Genomic DNA, 15,743 nt, shown 5'->3' with positions numbered 1-15,743 from the left:
AATGGAAGAAATTACTTGATATGATCTTGCAGTGAACAGATCAACCACACATGAGACCTAATAAAAGAGAAGTCTTCAAACGTAGCGCTTTTCTTGCTAAAACTTTTTTTCCAAGCAGGAGAAATGGTAATAGATGATGGAAACTTCCTTTTGTAGGGTTTTGCTCCCATAGATTACTATGGGATAAGAAACACATCAGTGTTTCTCAGAAAGAAACCCATCATGGCCAATGACCAATGCTGAGAGCTTTTTTTTTTCAGTAACTGCAATTTGCCATGTGTTGGCTTAAAATTTCTCCTATAGCATTGCCACACAGAAGCCCTTCTTGGGTCTTCTCCATTTCACAATAAGCTCTTTAAGGCCAAGACCAAAGTGTTCTCCAATTTTTCATACTTTCCACAACACCTAGAGGGGGTGTTGAACCTGCCATGGAGACCAGGTAACAGAAAGCTGTTGATATTTATAAGGATGAAAGGATCATGATATTTTGGTCATGGATGGTGGTGATGGGAGCATAACATGGTGAATGTAATGAATTATCACTGAGCTGTATGCTTAAAAGTGGCTGAAATGGGAAATCTTGTGTTATATATTTAATACAATTTTTTTAAATAGTTTAAAAAAAAAAGAGAAAAATTCCTCCCCAAAAAGACCCTAAAAGAAAATGGTGAATGGAGTGGGCTACCATTCCTCACAAATGCAGAGAGCTGCCCTGCCTTGTGGGCGGGACTTACTGGGATCTGGGATCCCAGGAGTTTGTGGTCTCTGGCTCATTTTGGTCACCCTCAGGGGTCAAACTGTTTCCACATTCAGAAAGAAGCAGGGAGGACAGCTGTGCCCACTGGGTTAGGTCTCCTTGGCTGCAGCTGCAGGAGCCAGAGGAAGGGGTCGGCGCTTCTGCCCACAGTTCACTGATGCTCCCACCTGGCCACCTGCTGCAGGTGGAGGCACCTGCTTTCGGAGTTCAGATGCTTGGAGACCACACCCCCAGCCTGCCACTGCTACCTGTGGCAGGGCCTGGCCTGAAGGAGGTGGGAGAAGGCCCAAAGGACTGTCGGCTCCCAGGGTTTGTGTTTGAACATTTAGGGAAGCAAAGTCAACAGAACTGGGCTTGGTGGGTCCCTGGGAGCAGCATTATGGTTCTAGAAATGACTTTTCTAAAACACTTAGAATCTCTGAAGTTGGCTCACCAAGGCTTTCCTGTTTTAAGTAATATCAGTGATCATCACAACAAAAAAAGATAATTTACCTCTTTTTATAAGACTCTTACATACTAGATTTTAAAAAAGGACCAGAACAAGCTGGTTGTCTAGTAGAAATTACTTCAGGAGGGGTTTCAGAGGAAAATTTTTATTTAATCTTGACTTGTTTGATTGCTTCTCCAACTCCAATTAATCTGAAGTCATTTAAATGGTTAAATTTGATGAATTTTAATAATTAAATTAGATTTGCAGTAAACCCTGTAGTTTCCCTGGTTTGGACCCCTTCTCCTCCTTTCTCCCCACAGTGCTAGATACTCCCACATGGTAAGGACTTAATACTTTTGAGTGGTAGATTTCCTGCTTGACCAGGGTTTCTCTTAGTCCTCTAAGTCTTTCTTGCCTTTTAAGGGATGAGCTGTTTACCACTTAAATTGTCCCTGACAAAAAGCACTTCCTGATCTGCTAATTCCTTAAATAAAGCAACCTCACATGCTGTGTATCTGCTGGAAGACTCTGGAATCTTGACAGATAATGACCAAATTGCCTGATGGTGGCTGGCTGGCTGTGAGGTTGGCAATTCTGGAACACGTCGCACGTTGACCCAAATAAAATGTCCACATAAGCAACCCTCTCAGCTTTCAGAGTCAGACCCCAACAACCAGCTCAATTTTTTCATATCATGTGCAATGTTTGCTGGCCTTACAGAAAACGCTAACTCCAGGGAGCAGGTAGGATTTTCTGGAGGGGTCAGTCTGTATTCATGGAAAACTGGCTGCTGAAATTGTCTTGAGTCATGACTCCTTGAACTTGCAGGTCCTCTCCCACCTCTGCAAATTCCCCCTCTTCTCCCCTACATGGGGAGCATGAGATGGGGCATGGGCTTCTTCCCCAATTCCCTGGCTCCATTTGCTCCCACAACCCTGGCCCACCGGTGAATCAAGCCAAGCACCGCCTGATGAGAAACCTTTCCCTCTGCCAGTCCATCCCTTTGGGCTGCAATGACCACGACTACCTCATCCAGAGGCCCCGACGTCACAAACATCGGGGATTTCCATGGAATTTGTATTTTCACTTCCTCTAAAAAGGCTCTGAAAAGCAAGCTATCCTGGAAACATATGCTTGCTCTCAGTCTAGAAATTTCTACAGAACTCAAGAGAGAAGGGACACCGGCATTTTCTTCCTATCTTACCGTACTCAGAGTACTCTAGAAAGTTCTTGGGAGTTTTCTTCCTCTGATGCACATGTGCACTGCCATATGTGTGCTTGTATAAGATATTTACGATGCAGAGCTGGGGAAAGCTGCCTGGCTTTCAGACGATTCCCATGATTTACCACCCTCTGGCTCAATCAGTGCAGGATTTTAAAGAAAGGCCAATTCTATTTGCTTAAAAGTCCGATCCTGAGGCTTTGGTACTTCTAAGCACCCAGCAATCATTCACTTTTAATTACCACTCGATTCTACCACTGAAAGAAAGAGCCCAGTGAACTCTTTCAACAGTGCGGTTCTGAGGCGCCTAGCAGAGGAGGGGGTGGCTGCCTGATTTTGAACCGGATTCACACAAAGCATCTTCTTTCGGTTTTATTTTAGGCTCTTTTGATTTTTTTTTTTAAATGACGAGTAGCCAATTTCATAATGATACCATCCTCCCTGCACACCTGATTCTCTTCAAGCCGAAGTTATCTGCCAAGGACTCTGAACCTCACAGCAAAGCCACGTAACGCTTAGAAAAACAAGTTGGTCTAACATTGCTATTTTTACACGGTGTCCCGTTTCCAGAGGGGCCTGAGACTAGTGGTTTTGAACTCAATTTAGCATTTAAACTAATTTTCAGCCAGGTCTCTATGGACCAGCAATTAGGAAAGGCAAAGAGTTCAAAGAAGAAGGGTTATAACCTCTCAAAGGCTTGCTTGCTTGTGCAGTCTTTCAAAACACCTCTCCCGGGCCCTTCTTTTCACTCCCAGCCAAGGCTGTGGCCACCAGGCCACCAGATCTGCTCCTGCAGGGCCCGCGGCCCGCAGGGAGAGCTGTGGTTTTCGTTTCTCTGTGTCTGGAAAGACACCGATGTCTAAGTCCATTTATTTGTTCTCCTAGCTGTCCTGGGGAAGGGATCTAAAAACATCCTGAAGGCTTCGCAGCAAACTGCCAAGAGGTACAACAAGAGAAGAATGGGCCCTTTGAGCTCCCAGTGGCACGCAGTGGCACAGGCTGTCTGGCCCTCAGGCCTCGGCCTGTGACCAACCTCCCCTGGGCCGCGCAGGCCGGCTGGGAAGGTTCCGGAAGCCTGGGTCCTCTGCTCAGCCCTGCCGCCATCTTGATCTGGGGCCCCAGCATTCCTCTGCCTCAGCTTTCTTTTTTAATTTTGTGTTTACGTAATACAAGATCACGGCATAAGTTTCAAAAGGTACAAAAAGGTATGTAGTGAAAAGTCTCTGTGTGACTGTTCCCCAAACTATGTAGTTCCCCATCCTCAGAGGCAATCATTAGGTTTCCCACCTTATTCTGTTATTCTATTCCTTTGCAAGCATAACTTCTTCTTTTATTATTATTTTTACACACATGGTATCATACTATTTGTGCTATTCTGTACCTCCCCCCACCCCCCCCCTTTTTTTTTTAACTTAATAGTACGTACTGGTTAATATTTGAGGTCTGCACCCCTAATATATCCCAAATCAGGGAATCAGGCCTTGGGTTGAAAGAGTCTACTTCTTGAAAATCAGGGTAGGTGACCCTAAAACTGCCTGGGCAGCGCAGGGAATAGAAAAGGGGAGGAAGTGTTTTTTGGCTAGGCATCAGCAAACATTCTGATGTTCTCTGGTCAACTGTCTCCTTGTTCCCCCAAGAGCCCTAAGTCTAGGAGGGCTCCTTTCCACACGCCCGGGGAGAAGGAAGTTTCGGGAAGGAGCCCCTTCGTGATGCCAGACACCAATCTGCACGCATCCACTTGATTCTTTCACTTTTACCAGTTTACAGAGAAGAGAAAACTAACCAACATCCACAGCTGATGAGAGCAGGACTGACATCCAACTGAATTCCACTTCCAAAGTCCATATTCTGTCCAATTTAACCACACTCTTCGACTTCTGTTTATAAAAATTTTAAAAAGGCCAGCCCAGCAATTGCCATGCCCAATGTTTAGTAACTGTCACTTTCAAGACCTCACTTTTCCTCCAGCAGCCCTAAGCGTGTGCCTCTGCTCTCCCCACGGGAAGCTCCGTGCAGCGGGTGGACAACCAGAATGGAAACTGGCTCCTGCCAAAACCTGGGAGTGAGAGTCATCTGCAGTCACCTTTTCACAAGGTAAAAAGAAACATGCCTTTTTACCTTGCAGACTTCCCTAAGGTCTGGAAAAGCTATGCCACCAGGAGCACAAAGAGTGTACTGACAGTGAAGAGACCAGAGGTAAGACAGGAAAGCTGGTTATGGGTCACACTTTTTTTTTTCAGTGCTAACAAGAGCTTAGGAGCTCAAAGAGTCCAAGCTGGCATCTGCAGGTGAGAAACTGAATTTGAGTGCACACAGATGACATGCCCAAAGTCAGGTGACACCAGCCCAGTGCAAGTTCCATTATGGAGTGCCCACCCGGAGTAACTGAGCCTCATTATACAGACCCTGACTCACTTCTCCCTGCTTGCTGCTCAGTAGTGTCTCCATGGCAATGTGAGAAGAAGAAAAGCACCCTGCTAGTTCGGCAGATCTTAATGAAGGTGCACGGGTTAAGCTGGAGGTTGATGTCCTTGCTAGCATGAGGCTTCCGGATTATCTGTGGGCCATTTTTATTTGTGACATTCTTACCTCCCATCACGGGAGATCATTTGAAAGTTGGCTAGACTGAACTCAGAGGAAGCCAAACACAGGTTAGAAAATCCCATCTCCCTGGCTACTTTCTCAAACCAGGGATGTCAAGAGCACCGCCGTTCAGCCACAGCATTCTGGAAAATGCTACCAACTGGAAAGGTCCCCAAATGAAACTGGAAGCCCCTTATTCATATTGGTTTTCCCAAAACAGTCACTGAAGCCTGACCCAGAAACCACCGCTCTCGCCAAAGCATCACTCTAGTAAGCACAGTCTCCTCTCTCTGCCTTTCCTGGGAAAATCAACATATTGCAAAGGGCAGAGTTTTGGGGCATGCTGTGCTCCTTTCCTCTTGTAAGAGGATATCGAGATCCCAGAGAGCAGTGTCATGGCATCAAACATTAGAGGCACCCCTCTCTCCCTCTCCGCCCTAAGTTAGCTTTCCCCCTTCGGCTGGTTTGACCCTTACAAGGTAGAAATAATGGCTGGGGCTCATATTTTGTGTTACAACACACCTGGGGGAGCATCTGAAGTCCTGCTTGCCAGCTGCCTGAACGAGGGGGTGGGCGGGAGCTGGAGTCTGAGGGCACTCACCCCCTTTGCCAGGCTCCGTCACCCACGGCCAAGTGACAAGACGTACCCAGAGGAAGCAGCCTCCGCCAACGGGGCTTTCTTGGCAGATTTTTCAAAATTACAAGAAAGGGTACTTTCAGTACATGAGCTCACAATAACAGAAATAAAAAAAAGATAAGATCCAGTACTCTCTGGCAGGGGGAGTACTCTGTGATATCGCCACCAGTTATGAACTGGCCCAAAGGACGTGTAAGATAAAATAAAAAAAAAGATTAAAAAAGATGAATGAATCACTAAGCAAAATCCACCAGGGCTGTGTAATTAGAGGGCCCCTGTTCCAGAAGGGGGTCCCCAGAAGCCCGTCTGAACAGCTGGGGAGGTGCTCTAGGAAAACTTATGTCACCTACCTACAGCGGACCCAGGCCCGCTCCTCTGTGACTGTCACAAGAAGCTGATCGCCCCTCCCTGCTTCCCTTCCACAGACTCTGCCGTGGGGATGGTTGGGTGACAGATCTGCCACATGCTCTGAGCTTGTGGCTTCCAGATATAACTACTGGAATATCATCGAAGAAAAAGACATAATGAGGTTTAGATTGTTCCCTGCCTTCCTTAATTCTCCCTTCAGATCAGTGACTTTTCATTTCACTTAATACAATGGGAAAAAGGTGGACTTTGGAGAGGAAAGGTTGGGGTTCAAGTTCCATCACTGAAACTCATTAGGCTGTGACCTCAGGCAAATCACTTTGTGCCTAGAACCTTAGCTTCCTCCTCCATGTAAGAGGGCAGTGATAACATTTGCCTCTCAAGGTGGAGGTGAAGACTGAAGAAGTAACGCAGGTGAGACGTGTTTATAAAGTTCTAAAGCCCCCATGTAAGTGGCATCATCACGTCCCCCTTTCTGTCCTGCTTCCCTTCTCCTGGGTTGCTATCGTTGCTTCAGCTCCATGTGTTTTCCCAGCGAGGCTGTAACATCCCATATTTCCCTTCATTCTTTCCTCTTAGAATCACAGAAGAGGATCCTTGAATGTTAGAGCTGAAAGGTGCCTTAGGAATTTCTTAGTACAACTGCCCAGCCCCCAGCCCTGCTGCCAGCCCAGCCACCAGTAGACACCAGCCCAGCTTCAGCCCAGCCACCAGCTCAGTCACCAGCCCAGACACCAGCAGACACCAGCCCAGCTCCAGCCCAGCCACCAGCTCAGACACCAGCAGACACCAGCCCAGCTCCAGCCCAGCCACCAGCTCAGTCACCAGCCCAGACAACAGCCTGCCACCAGCCCAGCCACCAGCCCTGTTAGCAGCCCAGTCCCCTGCCCACTATCAGTCCAGCCCCCAGCCCTGCTACAAGCCTAGTCACCAGCCAACCACTAGCCTACCACCTCCACACTTAAAAGATAAGCATGGAGGCCTGAGCCAACCAGGCAAGTTGGCGGGGAACCTGGGTCTCCTCCACACCTTCTGCATCTCCTCTCTCCTCCCAGCAGCCCCCAGCCTTGGTGACCCAGAATTCTTACTTTGCAGGGTCCCTTTCACCCCACTGATGTGCCTTCACAAATGGTCACTCATTTTGCTTAATAACGAGGAGCCACTGGGTTCTAAGGGTAGCTGGCTGACATAGGTACCTTGGCATTCTGCAGAGGGGGCTGGTAGCTGGATGGCCGGTAGAACATTCTCTGGGAGACGTCGGTGTGGATGTCGCCGAGGAAGAGCTCCTCAACCAGGTGGTCCAAGTTGTGGTGCAGGTACTGCTTCTCCACCCGGATGAGCTGAAGCTCGTGCATGGCAAAATTCACGGCCCTGGTGCACTCGCAGCCACCCTCCTCCCGCCACAGGTCATAGGGCACATCCTGCACCCAGGGGCTCCCAGTGGGGATGAACCCGGGGCACGTGTGGTTGACCAGCTGGCTGAGCTTCTCCACGACAGCCCCCGTGTGGCAGATGACTTGCACGCTGTGCAGCTGGTAGTCGGCTTCCGTGCCCCCGCGGATGATCCAGGAGGCTTGGCGAAGGCGGATCTTGCCGCGGATGATGAGGGTATAGGTAGGATTTGTGCAGCGGTTGCCACCATAATAAAACTGGTAGGCCTTGAAGGTGTTGTTGTGGTAGAATCTGTAAGATCGTGTGATGAACTCTGGGCCTGACCTCACTTCACACCTGAAGAAAAGGAGAAGGAAAGATGTTTTTAAGCCCAAAGACAATAAGGAGGGGATTCATTACGATGATGAAAAATTATGGTCATGATAAAAGAAGGCTCACTATGTGCCGGACCCTGTCCTAAGCACTTTCTAGATTCTAATTCACCAAAGTCGCCCAACAACCTATGAGTTGAGTATTGTCACTAACTACATCTTACAGATGAGGAAGCCAAGGCACAAAGAGTTTAGGGAATGCAACTAAGGTCACACAATTAGCAACTATCAGAGTCAGAACTCAACCTGGGCAATCCAACTCCAGCATCAGAGTTCCTGACCACTCTACACCAGAAAATCGTTCCTTCACAGTCTGCAAAGGGCAGGTGAGCAAAACAACCTATCCTTGGCCCTCCTGCGGCCCCATAGGGACAGGGTCAGTTTTCTCTTTCTGGATAAGGAAGAAGAGTGTTGTGTTGGAAGACAAAAGAAGTTCTTGTATACTAGTTCAAACACGGTCTTCATTTTCTTAGCACTTTTCTTGTCACGGGCCCTGTATAGAGCAGGCAGGCACCCCAAGTCTGTCCTCCTGAAACTGAATCTAGTCTTGCAGGCGCAACACCTGGAGGCAACTGGACATCCATGTTCTGGTCCATTCAAAACTAATTTTTTTCCCTCTTGCCGAAAAATAATGGTGAAATTAGTGTTAACTGTGAAAGCAAAGCGAACATAACAGATAAGGGTTCCTTTTATTTTGGCTGCTTGACAATTAGAAAATGTCCTCTGCCGTGATAGATTCCTAAGCCAGATGCACATAAAACACGAAACAGCTCAGTAGGGTTTCCTCGGGTAAATCCCTTATATAGCTATATTTGTAATAAATACAAACAAAAGCAGCAGAACTTGCATCAGGGAAAAGGTGGGGATTTTCTTCAATACACTGGCCAAAGAATTTGTCTGCAAACTTTTACTAGATCCTAGTAAAAATTCCATCATGACTCTCATCTCATCCGTCATGGCCTTATAACTCAGTCACTCTCTACAAGCCCACAACTTGCACAAAGAATTCTGGTTTAGGATGACTTAATATTGCTATGTCAAGCAGTCAGGCCAAAATTGCAAAGGTGACTGGTACTCAAAATTGCTAATGTTAATTTTTCAGTTAATAAACTAGTGAAAGATCAATACCACTCAGAAGCTGGTACCTTCATATATATATATAAAAAGATTAAAGATTGTCAGTTGATGTCAAATAACATCACTCAGCAGAACTTCTTTAAGCATAGTAATCTGTGAAGGAGGAGTAAGAGAAGATGCAAGATTTCTCCATCAGGGAAAGTCAGTGTAAGCAGTGACTGGTATCAATTGAGGTTTAGATGACAGGTTCACTCATTCATTTTTCAATGAAGTATTGGCAATATGTTGACTCTGCCCCCAAAGGATGGCATGATCTCAAATCCATTCATTTCTACATCACTCGTACCACTACTCTTACCTACTCCCCCGTCCTCTCCATTGCCAAAGTATCCTAATTGCTCATCCCAAACCACTGTTTGCACAATCCATTTGCCCCACCTTGGCCAGAGTGTGTTTTAATGAAGCTGGACCACCATGTTCTAGGCATGGCTAGTGCTGAAAGTGCTTCAGAGTTGGCCCTCTCCTCTTCTCCATCCATGGATAAGGCCACTCTCCTCTCCTTTCCTACCCTCTAGCCACAAGGGCTCTCTGTCTTCTCCAACCGAGCCAGGGTCTTGCTCTCTGCCACTTAGCCAGGCCTTAGCTTGTTTTTTCAGGTGGAAATTCTCCCCCAGTCCAAAGAAAATGGCATCTTAGCTCAAGTGTCATGTTTTTCAATAAACTTTCCCACCCTCACCCCCAACCTAGAAAAGGACCCCCTGGTATTCACTCTTGGCCTCTGGTTTCTCTTTTAACTTCACAGCACTTACCCCAATTTTACAGTCGTATGTTTCTTTGTGTGTGTGTTGTTTTTTGTAAAATCCCTGAAGATAAGAGATTTTGTTCACTACTATAGACACAAAATCCAGCATAGTCTTTGGTGCCAATTGCCCTCAATAATATTTGTTGGGTAAAATGGTAAGTTATTTCAAAGTACAGCACATCAAGAGTGTTTATGCAAATATATGTCATGCGGTTATTTCGAAAGACCCCATTTTTAGAAAAAAATTCTGGGTCTTCATCATACAAATTTCTTCTCTTTTTCCTCTTCTCCATATCCATTTGATCTCTCCCCATGGTACCTGGAGCTGCTATCCATATCCTAGGTAGAGTGTACAGGGAAAAGGGATCAGATCCCAGAGCTTATCCTGTTAATTCACAACTTAACGAGTAGAAAAAAAATTATGGGTCTAGGCTATTTTTAAAAGGTCTAATGGAAGAGAAGCCAGAGCTCAAAGTGGGACAAAGCCGAGCTCCACAGCAATGGAAAAGAATCCAAGAACCTGTCCTGGCTAGTGGAGGTAGTCTGAATCCCTTTTATCTTACTCTTAGAGCCTTGAAGCCATATATTATATTACCAGAATATGGCTAGAATATGTAGACCATAAGAAGCTTGCCAATCATGTTTCAGGGTTGGTGAAACGCAGACTCTTCATTTCCCTTGCTAATGGTTTCTTTATGAACAAGTGGTCTGATACAGTTCAGTAAACAAGTCTCTATTCACACACCCTCTGTGGTTAACTGTTGTACCATTTGATCTCTGCTCCAGCATTCGATTTCTCCAGGATGTGGGGTCCGTTTTGTCAGCAAGCATAGTTTCAAGAAGTTGCTTGGTGCTTAGTTAAAACTTAGACAACACCTAAATCGTTGCCGATGATGTGAAGTTTCTATGCATCTGAGCAGCCAGCAAAGGGCTTTTTCCATTTGGGTGTTGTCGCTGGTCCTCCGCGGCCTCATTTCCACCCTTCCTGACTTACCCCGTGGAGACCCAGTGCCCCTCGATGGTGGGTGGCATCTGGACAGTGATCCGCGCTCCACTGTGGAGGTGCTTGAGCATGTGATGGCACTGGGACTCCTTGAAAGCCCTCCAGGCACTTTTCTCCAAGGACCGAGGATGGGATCTGCTGTCTGAATGGAGGAGGGCAGAGCCCTCTCCCAGCCCTGAAAAGGAAAAGGGGACAGTGAGCCGAAAGGGGACTCAGCAGGGAAATGTCCTCCTCCTCCCCCATTGGACCTTCCTCCAGCATTTGGTCTCTTAGAACTCACAATCCATAGCTGGGAATGTCCCCAGAGACCCCGTCAGAGGTGAAGCAGGTGAGATCTGCAGAGATGACAGCTGTGCTAGGTAACAAGCATGACTTCCTTGAGACCACTGGCCAGTTCCCAGCAAACTCAAATCGGTGTGTCTATGAAACAGCACATAAGTTTGTGTGTCTAAACGGGTAATTGTGCCATGTCAGCAAATTAATGCAACCAGGGGTGCAGACGAGAGAAATGGACCTGTTGTCAAACCACAAAAGTGGAGGAGATAGAATGGAGGGGAGAGGTGAGAAAGGGGTCATCCAGAAGAGAGGGCATATATCATTACCCATGACTGTGAGAAGAGAAAGAGCAGGGGGACCAGGCTCTAGAAAAATGCAGCAGAGCACTGCCTGTGGGACCCCCAGCAGTGATCTGCTCCCTGGGTGGGTTGGCCCCTGTTTGAACACCCCAACCATGCATCCACTTGCTCTCACGGTCTCCAAATGGGCACCCTTTGCAGGGCTGTTGTCAGTGGAAAGCAAATGTTCCACCTTCCTACAGCGTGGGAAGGGTGCGATTTTCTCCCCATTATCTTTCAAGTCAAGCCTCTGTTCTCCACAAAAGCCAGTGACCAACTAAATATAGGTTTAAAACTAAGAACTAATTGCAGAAAATGGCATATTTTTTCTTTTCCAGGGCTAAAGGAAACACTAGGACTAAAGTTTATCTTCATACCACAGGTAGTTGGGGATGGCCAAAATCCACACATGTAAAACTACTGCCAGCCTAGTGTTCAGAATAAATCAAGGATAACAAATAGGGTCAAAATCCAAAGCCACTGTTTCCTTTGAGATTCACTCCTGAAGGAATTAATGAATCAGCAGGGTCTTTGTTGTGGACCTACTAAGCGTTCAGTGCTGTGTTAGCACAATAGACAGTAGTTAGACAAATCCATCAAAAGAAAGACAAAGTAAACACACAAAAAACCAGAATGCGCGTGTTAGAATGCTACTTACAAGGAGTCAAATACATATTTTCCAGTCAACAATTGAATAACTTCATAGAGAAGCCATGGTCTACAAGAGACCATTTGCAAATGAAAAGTCAGATCCAAAATGTAATGTCTTAGAGCAACATGATGAAAATCTAGCCAGATAAATTCAGATGTAAAATGCTGATATTTGTCTTCATGTGGACAAAACAGTCAGAGAATTGGGTGAACTTTTTATCTAACATCTTGGCCAACTGAGAAGACAGAATCCTATTCAGCCAAGTCAGCTGGTATTGGCCTGAGGTAAAATGAGGGAAACACTAAAAATTAAAAATCTATGCCTAGGGGTGTCACTGTTTGACGCTGATGGTTTTTAACCAAGAACCTTCTGTTTTGTGGCCCCTTGTTTCCTTAGAAGGAAGGTTTTTTTCCATTAGAGGAATGTTCCTGGAATTCTCTCCCATCCCTCATTCTATCCTTGCAAGCAAAGTGGCAGGAATTATGACAAAGGAACCTAGCATGTTTGACTCAGTCATTTTTCTCTCTCTATTTTCAAGAGCAGCCTGTTTACAAAATAGATGCACTTTGATTGGTTTTCTGCCATGTAGTAAGGACCCTCCCTTCAGTTGTTTTGCTGAGACACTAGACTTGGTGGAAAGTCTGCAAAATTCAAGGTGAGCTACTAGTAATCCCATCACAGACACACATCTAAACTGCATTTTCCAATCAACCACTGATCATGATTCTGATGTTTGCCGCCAACTTATCTGATAGCTGCATCACTCTCTCTCAAAGTTAGCTTTGAGCTGGAGTAGGAATGATGGGTACTGCTTGTTGAACCCCTGCCAACCCCATGGGTTGTAATTATCATGCTGAAAGCAAGCAACTCCTGAATGCCCTCGTGACTCAATCAAGGAATGAAACACAGTACAACTTGCCATCTGGTGGGTAACTGCATGATCAATTATGATGTGGCTGCCTTAAAATTGGTTTTAATTAAAGTCACAAGGTATTGGGAGGAGGGGAAGACTTTTAAATATGACAGGCAAAGCATTCAGTAAAGATGCCATCATTTCACCCTCAACCAAGTTGTGTTCTAAATATTGACTTGGAAACCTATATACACCCTGCAAATGTTTTCCCACAAAGATCATAAAAGCCACAAGGAGAAAGGATTTGGATGAAATCCACAGAGCTAGGCTGCTTGGGTTTGACACAGGATCTGCCACTTACAGGATTTCATCAAATCTAAGACTTCAATGACTGTTACGATGCATCATTATTTTATGTACCACTGGAAACAACACTTCCATTTAAAAGATGACACAATACCTTAACCGCAGTCTTCAACATATGCATGAATCATTCCCAGCAGCCAATGACTGCGCTGAAATTTCTTACATCTATTCAATGGGATCTGGCAATTTCTCTTGCCTTCAGTTGCATTGCTTCCCATGTGACAGGTAATCAACCGCTTTCCAAGTATCTCAGAAACAGAACACATGCACACTGGCTCCAAAATGGGATATTAAGATCTCCATTCATTTGGGAGGGGGGGTCCTCCAGTAATGCAGAGGAATGCAACATGTCAGCAGTGAATATTGGCACTCTAACAATCTTTCCAATTTGATTAGTAGATTGTTATACAGTTGTTTTTGAACTTTCATCCATCTAGCCCCTAGTGCAGTTGAACTTTCATATATATATTCAGAAGTCATTAGTAATTCTTTTCTTTTGTGAATTATCAATTCATGTACTTTATCAGGTTTTATCCTTGGATCTTAGTGCTTTCCTTATCAAATTCATCAGCATATTTTTTTTTCACTTTTTATACTTGTCAATTCAATATTTTTGATAAAATGTTTATTTAACTTTCTTTTGTACATTTTTATTGGGATATAATATATGTGCAGTCAGGTATGCAAGTGCATTAATCTTTAGTATATAGCTTAAATTTTATATATATACACCCATGTAACTACCACCGAGACTAAGGTGTAGAATGTAATAGTCTTTATAATAACTTTCCTGCCTATATATCATTTTTGTCATATTTGTTAAAAGATCATATATATTTATTTTACAGTGTTTCTGTTATGGAGATATTTTAAATCTTCATGTATTAATATTCATTGATATATTCCTTTGTGGTTTGTTTAAAAATTCTGACTGTTGGGAAAGTTTTTGGCCAGAGAGCCAATATCAAGGTGACCATCTGTCTTAATACATGTAAGGCTTTGAGATTGTTCATTTGTTTTTAATCCATTAGAAATAAGATACTAAATAAGGCATGGCAAGTACATTTCAACTAGCATGCTGATCCCAGTTAGTCTTTCAGTGGTCTCCTGGAATGCAATGTTGAGAAAAGATTCCGTGTCATGTATTTTTCTCAAATTAAAATTTTTTTCCCAAATAACTAGCCAATTGATCCAAGTACCATGTACTTAATAAATAAATTAATCAATATTTTAAAAACTCATAAGCACAGCCTCATCATTTTGAGGGTATTTTCCTTTCCAAGTAATTGACTGTTGTGGTATGAGAAAATATGGAATATGGAATTGTGGTTATTCTCCCAATGAAAAATATTTGCTTCATTAATGTCAAAGCAACACTCCACTGCTCTGTGATGAGTCCTTTCTGCATCTCAACATGAATTGTCTTTTCAATTCTGACAGTGTAATTTTTTAAGTGAGTTACTAAGAAGGGACTAAGATGGCTTGATCTCTTCATTCCAATCTCTCTCTTCTCAAAACCAGCCTGACTGCCATTAAACTCAAGAGACAAGTGCCAACAGTGCACTTAAAGGAACGGCCATGAAAGCCACTGAAGCTGTCACATCCAAGCTCACCCAGGAGAAAGCCAGCATGCCTTCCTCGTGAGTGCTGCCTGCTGGATGAAAGAACTGGGATCCCCGTCCATTGTGAGTTGGGTACAAATTTCAAAGATCTTAAAATATGGACCAAAATGTATATCTTACCATCGATGAAATACAGCCTTAGCTCTGGGACCTTGAACAAATTACTCAACCTTTCCAAGCTTCAGTCCATTCATCTGTAACCCTCCAGGGTTGTCTCCAGGAGTAACCGAGACAATTTCTTAGCACGGTGCCTAGCACAGAGTAAGTTCTCATTGAACGTTGTATGTTATTATTCTCAATGTTGACGAGGTTCTTAGATCACTCTCAGAAAGTCCTGCCTACCTAATAGAGTAACTAAAATAATGATGGAAGTCAGCCAGAGAAGGTGGATTCAGCTCCGAGAAGGATGACGTGTTCAGAGCAAAAAGATGGGGGCTCCCAGGCAAAGTTAAATGAGGACGCTTGATGAAGAAGAGGGTGGGAGGCAAGTGTCAGGCTCTGTGGTTGTTCAGGTTCAGAAATGCCTATTAACTATTACTCTGTGTATTTTAGGGGCCAGAGGTGTAATGGAGACTCAAGATAAGACTTACTGACCTTTAGCATCTTAAAGGGCTTATGGACTTGTATGTCCAACAACAAGGGGTGGAAGTGATGAAGGAGGGCTCTAGGGAAGGAAAGCTGGGGACTTCCAAGACCAAGGAAGAGGGTGTGGGGATTATCATTTGGTGTGGGCATTCAGAAGGCTAGAATCCAGTGGTAAAGGGAACCTACAGTTAGGCTTTTTAACCAGTGGTGGAAGAAATAATGCAAACCATTGGAAAGCTGGGAAAAGACTATCAACAAATTTCTCAGGGTTTCTAGAAAATTCCCATTTTCACTGTCACTGTTACTTGAAGAAGAGTGACGCTCAGGAACCTGGCCAGACAGCAGCAGCCTGGTATACATGGGCACCAAAATGGGAGTTGAATTCTCCATTTGACACGGTTTCACCAGGAC

General features: G+C 44.8%; 1 protein-coding gene across 2 annotated transcripts in view; it reads right to left on the bottom strand.

Annotated features, from left to right (window-relative positions):
- The window catches only part of APCDD1 (APC down-regulated 1), a 33,610-nt gene that overhangs the window by 8,481 nt on the left and 9,386 nt on the right, over positions 1-15,743 (bottom strand). The window contains exons 1-3 of one of the 2 annotated variants that reach the window (XM_037806114.1): positions 10,921-11,325; positions 10,632-10,815; positions 7,192-7,723 (exon numbers count right to left, since the gene is read on the bottom strand). In XM_037806114.1, the coding sequence (XP_037662042.1) occupies positions 7,192-7,723; positions 10,632-10,815; positions 10,921-10,927 (723 nt within the window). In that variant the 5' untranslated portion in view covers positions 10,928-11,325. Of the gene's footprint in view, positions 1-7,191; positions 7,724-10,631; positions 10,816-10,920; positions 11,326-15,743 lie in introns of those variants that run through there. The other variant, XM_037806113.1, reaches the window with a different exon arrangement.

The sequence above is a fragment of the Choloepus didactylus genome, chromosome 16 (assembly GCF_015220235.1).
Source record: "Choloepus didactylus isolate mChoDid1 chromosome 16, mChoDid1.pri, whole genome shotgun sequence".
Taxonomy (NCBI): Eukaryota; Metazoa; Chordata; class Mammalia; order Pilosa; family Megalonychidae; genus Choloepus; species Choloepus didactylus.
This window is presented reverse-complemented; position numbering and strand designations above follow the sequence as displayed.